The sequence below is a fragment of the Alosa sapidissima genome, chromosome 5 (assembly GCF_018492685.1).
Source record: "Alosa sapidissima isolate fAloSap1 chromosome 5, fAloSap1.pri, whole genome shotgun sequence".
In the NCBI taxonomy this organism is placed as follows: Eukaryota; Metazoa; Chordata; class Actinopteri; order Clupeiformes; family Clupeidae; genus Alosa; species Alosa sapidissima.
In genome coordinates this window covers 34,116,871-34,133,533 of record NC_055961.1, presented here as the reverse complement: position 1 = coordinate 34,133,533, position 16,663 = coordinate 34,116,871, and the positions used below count along the sequence as shown (strand labels likewise).

The window sequence follows — 16,663 nt, the reverse complement described above, 5'->3', positions numbered from 1 at the left end:
GGAGAGAGAGAGAGAGAGAGAGAGAGAGAGAGAGAGAGAGAGGGTGAGAGAGAGAGAGAGAGAGAGGATTTCTCTCTATATAACAGATTCAGAGAGCTCAGCAGACCTCCAAGGCAGAGGGTTTTACCATTTCAGGTTTTACCATTTCAATGGTCCTTTTGACTGACTGGAGAGGCTGTCAGTGAGCTGCAGTGTGCAACTGACGCACTGTGACTACTCTACTGTACTGTATCTGTATCTGTCAGAGGATGACTGGGCTACGGCTACAGTGTATACGGACTCCCCCTCTGATGCTGAGGCAGGGGCTCCTGTGAACAGCATTAATAATGCATCCTGCAGATTCATGTACAGCAAGATCTATTTTAGAGCGCCGCCGCTGCTCCCCTTTTGTGCGCATGTGAAGTGAGTGAAGCTCCCAACTTTTGCAACCACAGAATCTAATTTATTTTGCTGTGTCCTCGCCTCCACAAAAAGCGGCTTTGTAGATGAATCAGTAGATTTTTTCTCAGTCTCTCTTCCCAAACACATACTCACTCTCACTCTCTCTCTCTCTCTCTCTCTCTCCCTTTGGTGTTGTTTCCTTTAATGCCTGTTCAACAGTATGAAAAGTTTCCTCTCCTTTGAACTCTTACCCATGTGTGTGTTTATATACTGCATATCTGCCTGTATGTTGTACACTTTTACTTTGCTAGTACTGAGTTTAGAGTGACAGTGGTGTGTCATGATAGCTGTAAATGTCAATACAACAAATGGTTCAGTTGTGTGCTGCAAATCTCCTAATGATGGGGCTGATGGGAAAGTGTTCCTCTCCCTACAGTTCTTCAAAGAGATCGAAATTTGCCCCAAAGTGTCAAAGGTCATCCAGTTTGACCGGGCTGAGTCCTATGTCATTGGATACGGTAAGTGGACCTCTTTATTCAGTCCACCAGGTCCAGTAGGACTAGTAGAGATCTGCTTGTGGGTTTGGAGTCGTATCAGTTTGTGTCATCTACTTCTGTGTGCTCTCTCTGCCACTCTCTCTCTCCCTCTCTCTCTCTTTCTCTGACACTCTCTCCCTCTCTCTCTCTCTCCCTCCCACTCCCTCCCTCTCTCTCTCCCTCCCACTCCCTCCCTCTCTCTTTCTTTTGCATCTCTTTTTCTTTTCATCTCTTTCCTTGTCTCTCTCTGTCTTTACATGTCTTACCTCCTGTCCTCCCTCCTTCTCTCTCCCTCCCTCTCTCTCTATCTCTCTCCCCCCTCTCCCTCTCTCTCTCTCTCTCTCTCTCTCCCCCCCCATCTCTCTCTCTGCTGCTGTAGGGTTCTCGGTGGTTGTGGTGGATGAGGATGGCACTCAGCAGCTCCACGTGACAGATGTGAAAGTAGGAGGGCCTGGCCGCCGCCAAAGGTGAGAGACCGTCGCTGTGTGTGTGTGTGTGTGTGTGTGTGTGTGGCATCATGGCAGTGATGTCCTAGCAGATCCACTCAGTTCTACCTGCTGGCCTGTCCATTATGCTTCAACCTCTTTCACAGGAAGGAAGTCTAATAACACCAGGGTTGCTCCTCCATGAATGACTGCTATACTGTTGAGGCTGATATTCTCTTCAGTCACACATTTTAGACTCATAGTACCCAGACTATGAGACAGACATACCCACTGTCCAGAATCTACTTCCTATTGATTACATAGCCCGGAGTGCATGACACTCTTAGGCAATTTAAAAGCTAAGTGAATTGGCCTTCCAAATTGACAGAGATAGGGTTATGTGAAAAAATCCATTGGGCTGGGAGCTACTTGCTTTTCAGGGCTAGGTATTCCTGTAGTTGGTTTTTGAAGTTTGACATTATTCTGGAGTGCTGTCTTTTTTTGTAACAAGATAATGGATCTGACTGTTGAAAATCACAAAATGACATTCTCCTCCCCCACTTCAGAATGCCTTCCCTCACCTATCTCTTCTCATATCTCTGGGCAAAGATGCTGGGCTAAAATGTCTCTCTGTGCAGCCGTCGGGCAGAGCTGCACACTTTCACAGAGCTGCACACTTTCCCGTCCGGCACGGCATTTATGTTTTTGTGCTGGCCGCATCATGGCCAGGAGAATAGAAAGTGCGACCAGCCACAGGGAAGAGTGAAACGGTCTGACCCAAATCTCCAGTCGACTGGAGGAAATTAATTTACGACGCACACGTCGGAATGCAATCATCCGAGCGGGACCGAATTAAAATTGCAAGTTGGTGGGGGGGCAGTTAGGCTGGGCATTTTGCCTGCTCTCACACCAGGCGCACCCCCCCCCCCCCCCCCCCTCTCAGCCAACCTGTCCCAGGTACAGTGCCCACTCAGCCCCTCAGGGCCCACCTGATGCCCAGCGGGGTGTCACAAATAAACACAATTAATCTGGAGACAAACACAATTAATCTGGAGACAAACACAAGTAATTAGGAGATTGCTTGGAAAGCTGGAGCACCAGAGGACAGCTGAGCTTCACTGATAGCCCTTTTCGACTGACGGGGAACCAGTTCCGCTCCTGTTCCCGAACGACCATTTGAACCGTTCGGAGAACTTCCACCCAACAGAAAAACGGTTCAGAACATGGCACTTTGGTTTGGAGCTGGAACCAAAAACTAGTTGGTTTTTCATGCATACCGGAACAGGAGTGACATTATACCATTCAGAGAGAAGCAGGCCCTCGCCATGAGTGAACAAAACTAGTCAACTAGCATTTCACAGCTGGAATTATCTAGCATTACACAGCTAATAAAGTCTTGTTTCTGACGTATTTAGGGGACCACTGTCATATCATTGTCTCCTGTTTATGCATATCATTAACTTTTGTTTATGCATGGAACACCCTCTGTTGATGAAGGCAAGACAACTTTATATATACCGTAATTTCTGTATTAGCTGAGGTTTATACATTGATTTTGCAAAAGTTCTTAAGTTATGAGGTTAATACACGGGGGCAGTTAATATGGTAATATGGTATGATAATATGGTTTTGCATTTCTAACTGGTATAAAACACAATAAGTAAAAAACATAAAACACAGACCTCTGTCAACTGACCTCTGGTGAGACGTGGTCATCTGTGGCCATGAGTGGAGGAGAGAGAGAGGTCTATTCTGGGAAGAAGATCTATTGCATGGGCTATGTCAAAAGAGGAATCGCAGCGCTACAAAATGAGTCCTGTAGGATGACAAGAGTTCTCGGAATCGCTGCCCTCCCTATTTGAGGCGATGAGTGAGGCTGCATTAATGAATCCTAAGGCTGTCTGTGACTGTGCCTGTGTGATGCTGACGTCTCAGATCTTTCAAAGGCAAGCAGGCAGCTGATGAGAGGTAGGAGTGGAGCTAAGGAGACTGCAGAACTGGCATTGACGCACAGTAAGCACAAACCAGGCCTGGATCAAAAAAATCCAGAACATGCCCTCACTGATGCAGGTCATACTTGAAAGCTTTCCGGGCTGTGTGTGTGTGTGTGTGTTTTTTTGGGTGTGTGCAATAAATAATTCTTTGCAAAAGTTGGCCCTTTTTTGAAGTGAAAAACAGGAATCAGCAATCATGGTGTAATTATGATGGCATTGGGCCACAGGCTTTCACTTACTCCTTCTTTTCACACGCAGTGCAGATCACTTTGAGGCACACCAGCGAGCAAGTCAGACGGCCCCGCTGGTTAACCCCACTGAAAACCTTTGCTTGAGTTCATTGTAACCCATGATGAGTTGGTCTATTTCACAGCGTCACCATCAGCCCTTAGGGGTCTTGGTATACCAGTGAAGAGGAATCTAAAATGGGCTCTAATCACATACGATTAAAAGAGCTGGAAGGAAAGCCACAAGCAGACAGAGTCTATTTGTGAGAGAAAAGTCTCCCCACTCACTCTCTCTCTCCCCACACTAACTGGTTACATGTCCCCTGAAAGTATTTAGTGAAAGTCCAGCTGCCTAGAATCTCATTAAAGCTCGTTGCTGTCGAAGATGAATGGGTAGAGGACTCCACGTTTGCCATTTCTAGTGCACTCGCCGTGGGGCTTCTTTCCAAATCCAGGACAGTCATGGTGGAAAAAAAAAGTACCAGGGGCTCGCTCGCTCTCTCTCTCTCTCTCTCTCTCTCTCTCTCTCTGATTTTCCCTGTTTCTCTCTCTTTTTCCCCCCATGACATCACTGTGCTCCTATTTATGCCAGTGTCATTGGGAGCCAGAAGGCTTGCAGGGCTCTGGCCAGTTGGAATCCTCCACCGTGGCTCACATCTCACATCAAACACACAACTAGGTCACACTCCAGGCTCTCTGAGCTCTGTGTCTGTGTGTGTGTCTGTGTCTGTGTGTGTGTGTGAAAATAAATGTGTGTTGGTTAATGTGTGCTTTTTTAAAAGAAACAGAAAAAACTGCAGGTGTGTGTAAATGGGTGGAGTCTGAAGAGGAGTGCTTCACAAACAAAGCAGTCTTACTCCGACAAGCACATTCAAGTGTGCATGCAGGAATATACATCAAACACACACAGAGAGACATTAGGAATTAGCAGCATTATCTGTGCTGCAAAACAGGAGGGGTTTTCAGAGTGATTTCAAATAACACCAGTGCCACCAGTCCTCTGACACCAGCATAGGACCGAATTCCAAAGAATCTAGAACATTCCCCCACCCCCTCGCCAAATTGTCTTTGTTCCATGCCGTGCTGTGGGGATGGAAGGAACATCAATAATCGGTTGTGGCTTCCGTCCAGCTTAATGAGTGTTAATTGATATATTAGAAGTTAATTGACTGGCTGTCCGGGAGCTAATTGATCGTTAAGAGAGCTGGGATCAGGTGGCACAGACAGATGGAGGGAGACCGAGCTAAATGCCGAGATGGTGTCTGAAGAGGAGGACTGTGTTTGTTTGGGTTCTTTGTTTTCTTTGTTCTTTCCAAGCCACAAGTGCAGTGTGATAAACAGAAAAAAATCTCCCTAAAAAGAAAATTCCAAATCCAAGACACTGGAATAGTACTAGAATGAGCTATTCCATCAATGCACTGAAATCTGTTCTTGCAATACATGGTTAGCACACTCTGTTAGATATTAGCATAATATACAGTGTGTGTATGTGTGCACACTAATCCGTGTGTGTGTGTGTGTGTGTTTTGCGCTGCAGGTCTGCGAGCAGGCGATGAGATCCTGCAACTGAACGGGAAGGCGGCATCGGCCCTGGAGCTGTCGGACATGCAGGCTGCGTTCGCTCTGCCCTCACTGGCCCTGAGTGTCAGCACGCTGCCCGCCGTCGAGCCGAGCCACCTGTGCCATCGGCCCCCCCGCCGCACCGAGCACGACGACACCCTCTGCACTGACATCTTCTCCCAGAATCAGGGTGAGCCGTCTACACACACACACACACCAGACTCGCCATATTGTCACCACACACACACTGACCCACATGCACAAATAAATTCACCCTCCCTAACCCAGACACACACACCCCACACTCGGCATATTCTGTGTGCGTGTGGTTAGGGAGGGTGCATTTATTTGTGTGTGTGTGTGTGTGTCCTTGGATTCTTTTGAAAGTCAATCAGAAACGTTGGTAGTACACCGTTTTGCTGTTTATTTTGGCTAATTGGACAAGGTTATCACACTGGCAGTTACCCACTGCCCCCCCAACCCCACACCACCCACACCAACTGCAGCACACAAAGTATTTTTAGTGACTCTTTTCAGAGTAGTGTTTTTTGACTCCTAGTGATAAAGGTACAGATGAAGCTAATGTGTGTGTGTGTGTGTGTCCGTCCTTCCTTCCCCTGTAGAGGAGATCCTGGACGAGGGGGCTGGACTGGCCCCAGAGAGCCCGGATGACGGCCTGGGCGACGGATCCATCCTGACCAGCGACAGCCCAGGGGACAGTCTGGAGGATGAGCTGGATGCTGACACATCACCTAAGGTAAGGTCACACACACACACACACACACACACACACACACACATACCACAGTGTGTACACACACACACACACACACACATACCACAGTGTGTAAACACACACACACACACGCACACACACACACACACATACCACAGTGTGTAAACACACACACACACACACACACACATACCACAGTGTGTAAACACACACACACACACAAACTGAACAAAAGAGGCTATTTGTTCTATTGTTAAAAGTCACCTGATCCGTCATAGCTGTGGGTGTATTAGTGGTGTGGCTTGTTTAGATGAATGTGTTATTTTCCTTGAGTTTCATCGCTGGTCGCCCCTGTGGTAAATGAGCGGTCAGATTAGCTGCTAGGCATCACTGAACTGCTAGCCAGAGAGGATGAGGTTATTTTGAAAAGGCCGTCACACTCACATCAGTTACATTTAAGCAATTTGGAGGATGTCTCATCTTTACGGCCATTCACACCAAGAACAATAACTATAACAGTAAAAAAAATATATCGATCTAGCTAATATGTATGACAACGTCCGCACTATCTATAACGATAACGATATGAAGAACGATATTTTGGGGATCACTCGGACCGATTTTGAGAATGATAAAAAGCTGACCAATCAGAATCCATAAAATTATAGCCATCTCATTCAACACAAGGAGAGACTTTCCTTATCGTTGGTCAGTGTGGACACTTTTATCGTTACAGTTATAGTTATCTTTATAGTTATCATTTCTGGTGTGAACGGTCCTTTTCTAGATGGAGACTGACCCATTAACCCTTTGCAGGGGGCTACAGATTTAATATTATGGATTGACTGTGTCTGCCTCTCTGTATTGGTTACTGTTTAAATTACCTTATTCAGGTCACTGGGTTTATTGCATCCCAAGTAGCCTGATCTGGAGAGATAATGGCCAGTAAATGGCTTGGCTTTTTACATGTGTGACAGCGAATGACCTCTGATTTAAGGTCATCTGATGGTCTGTTGCAGAGACTCTTGACAGATGGGAGGGCGATCTGGTTGTCTAACATGCATATCTCCACACACTCTCACTCAGTCTGGAGCACACACACACACACGCACAAACAAACCAACCACACACACACACACACACAGACACACTCACAGACAGATATCTTCTCACTCAATGTTTTTTGAGCATACAAGGAGAATGATTGACACTCGGTTGCAATGTGGCGACAATATCACATCCCAGAAGGGTGAGCAGGGGTCAGCCAGCAGGGTTTGACCAGTGGGACGGAGAGGGGAGAGGGAGGAGGGGGGCACCTCCCATGAGGATCGTCTGGACGTCTGCCCTAACCTACTTCATTACCACACAGATGAAAGAAGAGAGATCCTCATCATAAGTCAGGATTTGTGTGTGTGTGTGTGTGTGTGTGTGTGTGTGTGTGTGTGTGTGTTAGGGGGTTGCCAGGCTTTAGCCCACAGTACTGAGCTGAGCTGTGATTCAGCCAGCCAAAGCATTTTATCAGAGCGAATCTGCGGCAGTGCACTGATACCGAGTAAGCATACTCTACTGGATAAAGGATTTGGAAACATTTGCTTTATCACCATTATAGCACAAGTTGCGAAATGTCCCCTGTGCTTGTCTATGCTAATCCCAGTTCCCTACACAAGTCCGAAGAGGATCCATGATATGGATCACATGCAACACTGTCTTTACACAAGTGTCTGAGCAACAAGAGACCTACAGCATGAATCCTGGATGAGTGGTGGTGATTTTATCTTTTTTATACGCAAAGCTGGTTACGTACGTGTGTGTGTGTGTGTGTGTGTGTGTGTGTGTGTGTGTGTAGCTGTGTCACCGTCCAATTTAGATTATGTCCCATTTCATCCCGCTGAGCGCTGCTGATTTGCCCAAATCGCCGTGCAGCTGCCAGACTACAGTGTCCACGCTTGTCAGTCCGATTAGCACCTTCTTCTGGTGACGACCACTAACTGGCGTAAAACAATTTTCCAAGAGCCCAATCAATAGCGCGCAAGGTAACATGTGTGACAGATTAGGCTTTGTTTGTTTATTTAGTTTTTTGTGAGTGCTTTCTTTGGTACTTTTTGGGTGCGTATTTTGTGGTTAAGTACATAAGTGGCTGGCTTGGTCATAGTCATGGTTTGGGAATTGTCCTCAGAAAATAGTCACAGTCTGTATTCTGCTCGACTTGCTTGAAACAAAGCAATTGTGTTGCTGCCCCCCCCCTCTCAGATTTCTTTGTCTTCTTGGCCCTCCTCCTTCTCACTCTCCCTCTCTCCTTCCCTTCCCCTTGCTCTCTCCTTCCCTTCCCCTTGCTCTTCTTCTCTCCATCCTTTCCTTTCTCTCTTCTTTCTTGCTCTCCCTCTCTCCTTCCCTCTTTCTCTCTCCCTCCTGTCCTTGTCTCTCACCCTCGCCCTGCCAACTTCCTGTTCTAAATAAAGAGAAGTGAATAATCAGGCTGTCTCTGTGCTCGCCGCTGCATCATGCCATCTGCTGTGGAGACACACATTTAGCCCCGGATAATTCACCCGCGCTCTGCCAGCCTCGCTGACTGGCACTCCCACCCTCTCTTTCGCACCCTCGCTGTCTCTATACTCTCTCTTTCTGTCTCTCTCATTCTCGTTGTACCAACTTGTCTCTTTCCAGCCGTATTGCTCTCTGTTCTTCTGTCCTCTCTTACCCCCTACAGGCTGCTGTTCTCAGCATGCCCACTGCCTTGCTTCTCTCTCTCTCTCTCTCTCTCTCTCTCTCTCTCTCTCTCTCTCTCTCTCTCTCTCTCTCTCTCTCTCTCTCTCTCTCTCTCTCTCTCTCTCTCTCTCTCTCTCTCTCTCTCTCTCTCTCTCTCTCTCCACACTCCCACATTTGGCACTCTCTCTCATGTGCCTCATCCCTGTGCATCTGTGTGTTGTCCTCGTCTCAGTTCCACTGCTCTCACACACATTCGTCTCACATGGAATTCAGTTGAGTCATTTGGGCGTCAGGGTGTCCGCAACACATTGGCCTTTCTTCTCGTCTTACTCGCCTGACCGTCTCGGTCTAGACACCCAAAGACGGCAGCTAGCTGAAAGTGAATTGCTTTTCAAATTCTTTTTATACTTTTTTGGAGCACACAACAGTGTGTGTGTGGGCCATCTTTGTTAAGAGTCTGAACTTTGCTTTCTCCAGCAGCATCTATGTGTGTGATGTGCGTGCTCTCTCCATTCTTCTGACAATTGTCACACACACACACACACACACACACACACACACACACACACACACACGGCAGCCTTTTGATTGAGTGTATCGCAGCAGCTGCAGCAGAATGCACGTCGCTCATTTGCTCACCTTTGGCATATAGGGGAACAGAGGGAGGTGAAGGGGATGAGGGTCTGTGTGAAACACATGTGTGGGGAAGGTTCTCTTTTTCTTGCTCTCAAAGACTAATCCAAGTGATTTCTTCCTCAATTGAAAAGCACAACCACTCCTGGTAGTTAATGGCTGTGATTGGGGCTTTGAATAGCCTCTCAAAGTAGTTTTGAGAAGCAGTCCTAAATGCTGTGCTGTATGGTCTCTCTCTTTCTTTCTTTCTTTCTTTCTTTCTTTCTTTCTGTCTGTCTGTCTGTCTGTCTTTCTCTATCTCTCTCTCCCTCTCCCTTTTTCTTTCCCTCCCTCCATCTCTCTCTTGCTCTCTCTCCCCATTTGTCTTGTTGACAGTATTCTGTCAGTTATTTTTCCTGCCTGTTTTCGGAGGGGATCACAAGAACAAGAGGTGGGTGCATCTCCTAATTATCCCTGCGTCCTAATCGCTCCATTATGTGTGTCGATGCAGATCGTTAAGCGCTGATAAATGACTGCCTGAAGTGGTGCAGGAGACAAGACAAGTGCAGAGACAAAGCACCGCAGGACTTCATTATTTTCACCGTTAATAACAACTCCTCTCCTCTCCTCCCTCCCTCATCCTCCACCTCCTCTCCCTCTCCCCACCGCACTACACACACACACACACACACACACACACACACACACACACACACACACAGAGACACAGCCCTCCAGCCCAAACACTGTCCTTGACTTGAACAAAGAGGATGTTAGGGTATATAGATTTGTAATAATAGCAACTCTGTTGAGTGTAGTTCTCTCCCAGTTGGATTAGGCGTGTGTGTGTGTGTGTGTGTGTGTGTGTGTGTGTGAAGGATGGAGATTCTAGGGGTTTCCCAATATGAACAGCGCTGCTTATTTGATAGGCATGGTTATGTGGCTCTTTTCACAGTCTGATGCCTTTCCCCAGCACACTCACCTTTCTCTTTATGTGGTTATGTGCATGTGTGTGTTCCCTCCGGTGCCATTTCATGACTCTGCCACTAGAGGGGGACCACTCGTAACTTTCTATGGATTAATGTGGGACGGCCACAGGATCTTTCAGTCATTTGAAGATGAGACTCAGATTTATGTGTTGTCTCCACGTTCACTAGTCAGCACAATTCACCCCCTTGTGCTCATGGAGCCTTTTAGTCTATAATGTTACAGAAACATACCTTAGGTGCAAATCCAGTCATGGTTATTCAGATATGAAAACAATGTGGCTAATTATTAATGGAATGCTGTACTAACACTTTGGCTCTGGCGTGCTGGAACATCCCTGTGATGCTGCGTGTGTGCTTTGGGGATTGTCATCACCGTGGGCTTTTCTTGGAGCAGAACTAGAGGAAGAACAAAGGAATCTCTGCACTGCATATTTAGAGACATGCTTCATCCTGTTCCTGTGTTAATGAAGCAGTTACATCAATGTTCATCCAGTGCAGGAAAAAACCATACATACATACATACATACATACATACATACATACACACACACACACACACACACACACACACACACACACACACCATCATATGACCCCATAGGAGCCCAGGTCTCTCCATGGGCAGAGACGACTGATCTGGGATTGTCTGTGATCGTCGTGAGGCAGCTTTTCTGGCGCTGGCATCGCAGTTGCAAAACACTTTCACCTCCATTGGAATGGTGTGAATTGCACATCCACCTCAGTCAGAGAGCAGTGATGGCATTAGCTCTGTTCATCTGTTCAGTGTTATATGGGCTTGGCACAAACAAGTCCTGGGACCCCACTTCACCCTCTCTGATGGGTACTGCATTACAGTGTTTGACTTCTCCATCTAAAAGATACAGTTTGTAAGTAGAGGATACAAGGAAGTTTGTCACATGCATATAGTTACTGGAAGTAAGAAATGAGGTGAAATTATGTCTGGTGTCAGCCTATTTGTGCATTTATGGGGGGGGTGGGTAAAAAGTGCAGTAGAAGAGGGGTTTAGTATTAAGTGGCAAGGGCTGCATAAGAAAGGTGGGGGATGATTGTGATTGGGGGGGGGGGGGGGGGGGGCACCAACAAGGAGCACTCAAGAGCAACAGGGGCAAGGAAAAACTCCCTTACCAAGGAAGAAACCTTGGGCAGATCCACGGCTCAAGGGGCTAACCCAACTGCCAGGGGTCTTGGTGTGTGTGTTGGGGGGATGACAGGGGAGATGGGATAGTGTGCTGTGTATGTGTGGAGAGGGCAGTGTGCAATATGTGTGTTGGAGAAGCTTCCTCATGAGACAATGTGCTGTGTATTGGGGGGGGGGGCATACACTCTGTCTATGAGAATGTGTCTGCATGCTTCCAGCCAACAGGGAAGGTTTTTTAACGTCATGTAACATTCCTTAGAGGTTCTCCCAGTGTTAGATGCAGATGTTTTTAACAGAAATGGGTGCACTGTCAGACAGTGTTTTGGATGTAGTGATGAACGTTCTCATAGCATAAAATCTAGAATCTAAAGGGAACAATTGAGACTAAATTTGATAGAACTGAATGGACATTTTACAAGGATATTTTTCTTACCTGGGTTGTTGTTGTTGGTTAGAGCTATTATGTACCAGGATTTAATAAAGAACCATACATTCTTTATCCTTCAGCATACACCCCTCATATGAACTGACCATCAGGCATAGCATGCAGTGCAGCCATCAGCCACAAAAATAACAGCAAAGAGATAACGGGAGAGGATTGTGATTGTTTTTTAGGTGGCCTGGCAGGTCTGAGATCAGTGTCTCCTGCCTTTAGGAGAACATCACCTTTCCTGTCTCCTGCCGGCCTCTGCAATGATATGCCATGTGTGTGAAGATGCCCTTAACACAAACAGACCCAAGTCACCCCAGCAACTTTCCCAAATGGCTGTGCTTATAGGCAAATAGGAGCGGCATCAGCAGACTCTCTGATAAGAGAGGGACAATGGTGGTGATCTCAGCCCTAGTACCTCCAGAAATGTGAGCTCTCCAGCTCATTTGTGTGTGTGTGGCAGGGAGGGGTGTGTGTGTGTGTGTGTGTGGCAGGGAGGGGTGTGTGTGTGTGTGTGTGTGTGTGGCAGGGAGGGGTGTGTGTGTGTGTGTGTGTGTGTGAGAATGGAACATGCGTGTATGTCAGAATGTGAGATTCCAGTGGTGGTGCGGGTTGTCAGGAACAGGTTGTAACTCGCCTGCCCTTTCCGCCAAATCCCAAGCTCTGGCTGAAAGAGCTGCACACAGTGTTTTTGCTGTAGCCTATGCTGTGAGGATGGAGGTATGAGTGCTTTTTATGTGCTTTCTGTGGCCGTCGCTTGTCTTGTACTTGGTTCTGTACAGTGGTTATGTCAGTGCCTTTTGGCCTGGGTTTGGGAATATGCATTGCATAGCCTGTTCTGTTGTTGCTGTTATTATTGTTGTTGATGATGTTTTAATGCCAAAGAACAGCACTGTTGAATATTCCTGACTCCGTATGCTTTATTGTGTTGATTAATGACAAGCAGGCAAAATACTACAACCATAAAACAAATCTCAAGGTTTACGCACTCAGTGTAGTTTGGCTCTGATACAAAATGTTCCAATGCTGTGGCCATGTGCATATGCTACCTTCCCCTTTTCTGTTGACCTTTTCATTTTCATGTTGACTTAAAAACAGATGTGAAAGGTGTTGTTTTTGTATGTGCAAGTCATCATTGGCGGTTTAGATTTGACTTTTATTTCAGATCACATTAGTGGCTGTAACCGGTCCTTGTCTTGCCCAGATTCAGGCACTTCGACTATACTTTCAGTGGTTTTTGCTCTTTGTGTCCAGCTTGGCTCACAACAAACTGATGTGTGAATGGAGGAGTGTGACTCCCTCTTTAGGCTACTGGATGCCTTTGTTGCAGTCTCTGGACATGACTGAATGGCTTTGCCTGTTCCACTTTAGTAATGCTTTTGAATGTCTCTCAGCAGCAGAGGTTCCTCAGTGCCTATGGTTCTGTCTACTGACTGACAGCTACCTGCACTGCATTACACTGCTCTTTGCCAGGCTGCATTAGCCTCAGCAGAAGGGGAGTGTGTGTGTGTGTGTGTGTGTGTGTGTGTGTGTGTGTGTGTGTGTGTGTGTGTGTGAGGGGAGTAGCAATATGCCACCGAGAGCTTTAGCTCTTCCAGCTCCCACCCCTCCCACCCGGTCCTCCTCATTCCCGCTGCAGATGTGATTATTATTGTTATTATTCCCTGTGCACTGATCTGCCATCCAGCGCTGAAGCTCAAATCCATCCCCTCACAGCCTCTGAGGGGGAGAGAGAGAGAGTTGGTGAGACTGGTGGAGAGAGAGCAGAGAGAGAGGAAGAGGACGAGGAGGAGGGGGGAGTAGGAGAAAAGAGGGGAAGAGGGCAGAAGAGCAAACAGGATGGGAGTGGAAGCAGTCTTGACACCGAGGGCGTTGCTCAGCTGATAGCGCGGACTTCGACTGGAGTCGGGCGAGGAGAAGCGACCTCTCTCTGTTCCTGGGACTCGTTCCGTGCGCTGCGACAAGACGCCCGTGAGATTTTTCTTCTCACGCCATCCGGCTTGACCCAGACAGTCTGATAGCGGGAGGAATCGCGTCGGGTTCCAGGGCGGCGCGAGACCCTGTGCGACCTGCTTGACCTTCAGCAAAGTTCCGCAGGCAGGCAGGCAGGCAGGCAGGCGCTGGCGCTCCAAGCAGAGCCATGTCTCTGCTCAGGAAGAACAGGAAGAGCAAACGCTCCTCTGAATCCATCTATGACATGCTGCAACTGGTGAGCGTACATCCCGCTGTGTGTGTGTGTGTTAGAGAATGACAGTTAGGGTGTGTACAATACATTTTTTTGTATTCTATTGCTGTCGCACCTAATATCTTAATATAAAACCCTTTGGAAAGAAATCTCAAGCTAAGCTGTTGTGAGTTGTATGGGGTTTTTTTGGGTCTCCACCATACGCTTTGTGTTGAGGAGCTGAAACGGGCTGTGCACACCAAACGTGCCGCTGCTCTCTGCTGTCCTCAGCCTGTCAGGGCTCATCAGAGCCGGGGCTGCTCGACAGTGATTAGTTTCCCTGTCAGCGTGTCTCTTTGGCTTTGACGGAGGGGTCCACTGTGCGCCACTCCATCTGTTCCCTCCACACTGTCCTGTCCCTCTGCATCAGTTCCACCTCTGTGTGTTTAGTAATTAACCTTGTGAGTGTAACAGCTGTGTGTGTGTTTTGGAGGAGGAGAGCTGGGATTAGTTATATACATACACTTTTTTGTGCACTGTATTGCACTGCTGATTACCTTTGTAAGCTCTCTGTTTTACATTTTTGAGTGAGTATGAAACTGATGATCAATAATAATAATAATAATAATAATAATAATAATAATATGTTTATTTGTATAGCACCTTTCATACACAGAATGCAGCTCAAAGTGCTTTACATTTGGAGCGTGTAACACCAAGACATGTCTACAGAATGTGTGTGTTTGGCATTGAAACTGGTTATTTGACATTTGATTATGTAAGTGTGTTTGTGTGTGTGTGCGAACATGTGCATACTTGTCTTTGTGTGTGTATTGTGGCTTTGTTTACATTTGCCTGTGTGTGAGCACAGCAGACTTGTGAGGATCTTAGTGTTCAGCAGAAAAGGTTGAGTATTTGTTGTGGAAAATCTTGTTGATTCATAGACATTCAATTATGCATGTACAAAAATAAACATAAATATTTTCCCAAATATAGGTGAAAATCACATGTCTACTAAAAGAGGCTGTTCATTTTTTAGGAAAGGAAAGGTACAGGGTTAATCCATCTCCATAGAAATTGCCATCTATTCTCAAAGATGATTGCTTAATGTAAGTTATTTTAGCCTTTCAATTTCAGTTTGCCTAAGTTTAGACACACACACACACACACACACGTCATGAAAAAGGATGTGGATGTTTCATGTAATCCATTTATGCCATTTTATTCCTGAAGAGAATGCACTTGAATGAATGTTCCCACTGTGTCCTTAAAAAGATTCATGTTCTCTTATTTTATTCACAAATATATTTCTTTTATGTTATTCTCCCTGACTTAATTGGCATTTGTGCTCAGTAATTACATACTGGGAAATCATTTTTGTTTACTGTAAGAGGAACTCTTCCTCTATCCTAATGGGAATAGCTGGGTAACCTGCTCTTCTGCATTCCCCGTCTATCACTGGTGGGTCAGACAATCAGCTGTGGGCAATTCGGCTACAGGTGCGGAGATGAGCGAGTGAGCTCTGCATTGCTGGTTGTTTACCTACCCTCTCTAGGACATCAGAGCAGTACATTTCCAGTTGGGCTGCATCAATACCGTCTTTGTTTTCGTGGTGTGGATGGTGTTGTAGGTCAGACACTCTTTCTGAATGTCTCTATTTGCGCTCACACGCCCAGTCTTAAGGGACAGGACTTGTCTTGTCTTGTCTTCTCAAGTGATGCTTTATCTCTCTTTTTTTTTTTGTGTTCTCTCCATCCAGAGCACGGAGCAGGTCGCCACTTTCTGCCGCAGCCTCCACGACATGAATCCTGGCGAGCGTCCGGCCTCGTCTTCGTCCTCCTCCTCCTCCTCGTGCACGCCGAGCCCCGTCTCACCCATCCCCTCCCAGACCACCCTGCGCCAACTCTCGGACGCCGTCAAGCTCCGCCACGTCATCTGTGAGCTGGTGGAGACAGAGCGCACTTACGTCAAGGTGAGGATGGGCTTCTGTAGCCTAAAAGAGCACCCTAGCCATGTGTGTGAATATGGGTATGTTTGTGCATATGGGTGTGTAACGGTCGGTTGGTTTTTATAGTTATTGCTTGGTGTACTGTCTAATATCTTAAAATACATACTGTTTTTGCGTAAGCACAATTTTGTGATTATCAGAACTAGTGTAATTGAGGCAACTAAACAAAAAACAAACAGAACTTCAGATTGGACTTCTCCTCAGGTATATGATGTGAGCTCTAATGGCAACACACATTTTCATTTAACATGAGACTGGAAGGCTACATCAGACAGATACTTTTGAGGCTGGGACAAACACACAGCAACACTAAAGTAAAAAGCACTGCTTTGTCTCCTCAGGATTTGAAGTGGCTGATTGAGAAATACCTGACACCTCTTCAGAAGGAGAGTTTCCTCACTCAAGATGAGGTACGCCACATTGTATCAACTTTTTGTTCAATATATTCAACCACAGACACTTTACCTCCCCTACTAAGATCCATAGCCTCCCACTCACTCTTTAAAAAACAGCTTAAAAAACACCTTCTTCTATCATGAATCATCTAGTCACTTCCTGCCCTCTCCATTTTGTTTCAGCGCTATCTTATCTATCACATCCATCTATCCAATCTATCTATCTCATGCTTTCTCCATCCATATTTGACTACTTTTGTATTTTGTCTCCTGATTTTTCAGTTTCAGTTTTCAATTAATATTGAGTGTATCTGTACTTTATCTCTTTTGTTTGGAAAAAT

General features: G+C 46.4%; 1 protein-coding gene across 1 annotated transcript in view; it reads left to right on the top strand.

Moving 5' to 3' along the window:
* Positions 1-16,663, top strand: part of LOC121709797 (T-lymphoma invasion and metastasis-inducing protein 1-like) — a 61,334-nt gene that overhangs the window by 36,095 nt on the left and 8,576 nt on the right. The window contains 7 exon segments of the mRNA XM_042093394.1: positions 818-899; positions 1,297-1,364; positions 1,366-1,384; positions 5,101-5,313; positions 5,747-5,880; positions 15,679-15,891; positions 16,269-16,337. Of these exon segments, the coding sequence (XP_041949328.1) occupies positions 818-899; positions 1,297-1,364; positions 1,366-1,384; positions 5,101-5,313; positions 5,747-5,880; positions 15,679-15,891; positions 16,269-16,337 (798 nt within the window).